At 34.7% G+C, this 3,358-nt stretch overlaps 1 protein-coding gene across 2 annotated transcripts; it reads right to left on the bottom strand.

The window, feature by feature from the left end:
* Positions 1 to 350: 350 nt before the first annotated feature.
* On the bottom strand, positions 351 to 2,228 carry LOC143592823 (stress-related protein-like). 2 transcript variants are annotated; one of them, XM_077072642.1, is made up of 2 exons: positions 1,981 to 2,228; positions 351 to 1,104 (listed from the first exon to the last, which is right to left on the bottom strand). In XM_077072642.1, the coding sequence occupies exons 1-2, from the start codon at positions 2,017 to 2,019 to the stop codon at positions 514 to 516; spliced, it is 630 nt and encodes a 209-aa protein (XP_076928757.1). In that variant the 5' UTR covers positions 2,020 to 2,228; the 3' UTR covers positions 351 to 513. The 2 variants fall into 2 exon arrangements, with proteins under 2 accessions (XP_076928757.1, XP_076928756.1); XM_077072641.1 differs by having other exon boundaries at positions 351 to 1,107; positions 1,981 to 2,224.
* Positions 2,229 to 3,358: the final 1,130 nt, after the last annotated feature.

Here is a 3,358-nt window from a genome sequence, read left to right as displayed (position 1 = left end):
GAAGACATATTTCGTTGAAACTTTCACGTTCCTTTACACGTGTCAAATTGTGATTGGCTACTCATATTTCGTTGAAACTTTCCCTTCACGAATACCAATGTCACGCTGCAGATAGGTTTCCATGAACTATTCTGATAATTTAAAAACTTTTAGACTATTTTGGGAATCTCTCTCCTCTATAGGACTATTTTGGAAATTTTCCCATAATTAATTCATTAAAAAAATAACATCTTTTTACTAGCCATCACACTATTCTTCATAACAGCATCATTACCATAGCATACTCAGCATCATTACCATAGCATACTCTGTCACCCCAAAAAAGGAGCATAGTTTTGAGACGGATGATATAGATGAAACCAAACATAGCATAGTATCAAACCTTTAAACTGTACATACGATAGACCGTTCTGTTTTCAATGATCACAAAAGTACCTTGAACATAGTTTCATACCACTTCAAATAACCCAAACAAAGAAAAAATGAAAAAGAACATTTTCATGACATCAAATTTTAATTTCCAACTTGTGCCTCAGAGGAGTTAAACACCTTAGCAATCTTTTCAGTTGGCACCAACGGCAGATACGAAGAAACCTTATACCCTTTCACAGCACTCTGCTTCACAGTCTGATTATATCTTTCAGAGTAATAAGCCGCTCTCGGCACCACCACATTAGCCACCTTAGGAAAAAGTGGCAGCCGGTTCAGACCATGCCAAGCCGAAACCGCATAGTGCTCTGCCACCGGCTCCAGCCTGGTGTACGCAGTCTTAGCCAGCCCAGACGCAGTTTCCACCACACCAGCAGCCTTAACCTCTGTGGACACATTCTTCACAAATGGCGGCATTCGGCTATCGAATTTGTTAACCGACTCGTCTACCTTTCGGTCAACAAACTTTAGGACCTCAACAGGGACATCATGGAACTTATTATATGCTGGACCCACAACAGTCTTTAGTGTACCCTCTATCGTCTCCACGCCCGGTTTGAGAGGGCCCGAGTTGTTCTTAGCATAACCATAGAACTTTGATGCATAAAGAACTACATGAAGCGCTGCCACCTGTACAAATTCTAGGTATTTTAACCGATCTTCTTCAGTCTCAACCTTCTGTACCAAATCAATTCACAACTTAACATATTAGCCTTGTAATGAAGAAACAATTTACAAGCAGAAATAAGAATATTCAAAAAAACAAGAAACCAAAAAGTGATGTGCATGAAACCAATCAAAAATTGATTAAAGTGAAAAACCAAACCAAAATAAAAATGACGGTTTAGTTTTATGCTTTCAAAGAAACCAAAATTTCAATTCAGTTTGGTTTGCATGTAGTTAAAACAAAAAAAACAAACCGAACTTACATATTTCAAATTTTTATTTTGAAGTTTATGTGATTTATAATAATTTAATATATAGTTTAACCCAAATATTTTAGCCCAAATGTACAATAATATATTAACGAACAAAGTAGTTTAGCCAAAAATTTATTAATTTTGTGCAACTTGTTTCTTTTGGCCTAAAATTTTCAAGCTTAAACGGAAAAGGCTAAAAAACCGAAACTGAACCAAACTCAAACAAAAACACCGTCCGCTTATCAAAAGCTCATAAACCGAAATTCCGGTTATTGATTCTGGTTTAGCCAAAACCGACACATGTACACACCTAGTCTAAACACATAATAGCAAGTATGCAATCATATTCAGAGAACTTTCATATATAATATATAATTACGTTAATTCACAAAGTCATCATCCAGAAAAAAAATAATATATTTCAAATAGATAAATCAATTACAATTAGAAACTTGTTGGATAAGATCCCGAGAAATGATTCCCCCAAAATTATTTAGGGTTTGTAATTCTGAAACGATCGAAACAATTAAGAGAAAATTAATCTAATCAACAAATTATATCTTCTTACACAGCAAATCAACATCAATGCGGAGTAAACGAAAACGATGATTAAACATAAGAAGAGACGTACCTGTGGCTGATTGCTAACAGGAACATCGTTTTCCGCCATGATCAATCAACAAGTATGATTCAGAATCCGAGAGTTTGCGACTGCGTTGTGTTGTGTATCGATTCGATGATCAATAATAATAATAATAATAATAATCGGAATTTAGGTCTAGAGTAGACTGCAATTTAAAGAGGGTAAATGTGTTATTTGGGCCCTTATTCTTTTAAATTTTGTCAAACTAACCTCTACACTTTTCAAAGCTAGTTCGCTTTCGGTTTCAAAACGGAGACGTGAACTTTAACAAGAATAGATTAGGGTTTATCGGTTTAGATATCGGGTCAATTAGACGGTTACATAGGTTGGCAATGAGATAAGTGTTTAATGGGTGGTTTAATTGGAAAACCATAACGAATATATGTAATTTAGGTTTCTTGGTTTTAACTGAATTGATTTTTTTTACCGGATATGTAATTTGATTTAGCTTTAAATGGTTTTGGTTCGGTTTAGTTTGCTTGAAAGCGAATGCTGAGCACACAATAAGATATTTCAAAAGTGAATATTTTGAACACGCTCGATGTAACGGGTCCAATACAAAATATTATTATAATACAAATTACATACTATAAGAAAATTTTGAATTATTGAATTAAGAAATCAATGAAAGAGAGACGAAAAATGTTACTGTTTTGGATAAAAATTAGCTAAGGATGATGTATCCAAATTCGTAAAAGTGAGGTATAGTGCTATGCTAGTTACAATGATTGTATGAACGAAAATGGAATGAACACCGTGATTTGTTGTGAGGAAAAACCCTTTGATCTTGTTCAGATCAAAAGAAAAAAACCCCGGGTGTGACAACTCGTCGATCACCAATTTATTAATATCAAAAAAGGGTTACAATGGTTGTGGAGATTAGATCAATGTTACAGTAGTTGCTAATGTGTATAGAGAGAATAGTGAGTTCTGCTCTAAGAGTGTGTGAGTACAAGTGATATATCTAATCGATCATATCTCGATGTTTATAAAGAAAATAAATACAACAATAAGTCATATCTATCTGCCAATATTCAACTAGTCTTCTAACGTTTATTGACCACGTGCTGGTAGCTTCCAGTAGCGAAATTTAAGCTGGACCAAATCACTTAGTCGTTACTTCTGTTGAACAATAACCTACACACATGAAACAATTATTAATTATATTAACCTCTGAGGATCCTTGATCTTCGACATGGTTCTAGAGCTCTTCGGGAGGATAACTGATCCAGACATATATTCAAGGATAATATATCCTCAGCAGAGAAAGTATCAGTCCTAACAATTGCCCCCAAAATGGCGCGTGATAGCGAAACACAGCTGTCATTTTGAAATTCAAAAATTCTACGAAAATTGGATGATGAGA

Source organism: Bidens hawaiensis, unplaced genomic scaffold (assembly GCF_021521415.1).
Source record: "Bidens hawaiensis isolate Kalapana, Puna unplaced genomic scaffold, B.hawaiensis_p1.1 tig00041264_1, whole genome shotgun sequence".
Classification (NCBI taxonomy): Eukaryota; Viridiplantae; Streptophyta; class Magnoliopsida; order Asterales; family Asteraceae; genus Bidens; species Bidens hawaiensis.
Note: the sequence above shows the minus strand (reverse complement) of the source record. Positions and strands in the feature narration are given on the sequence as shown.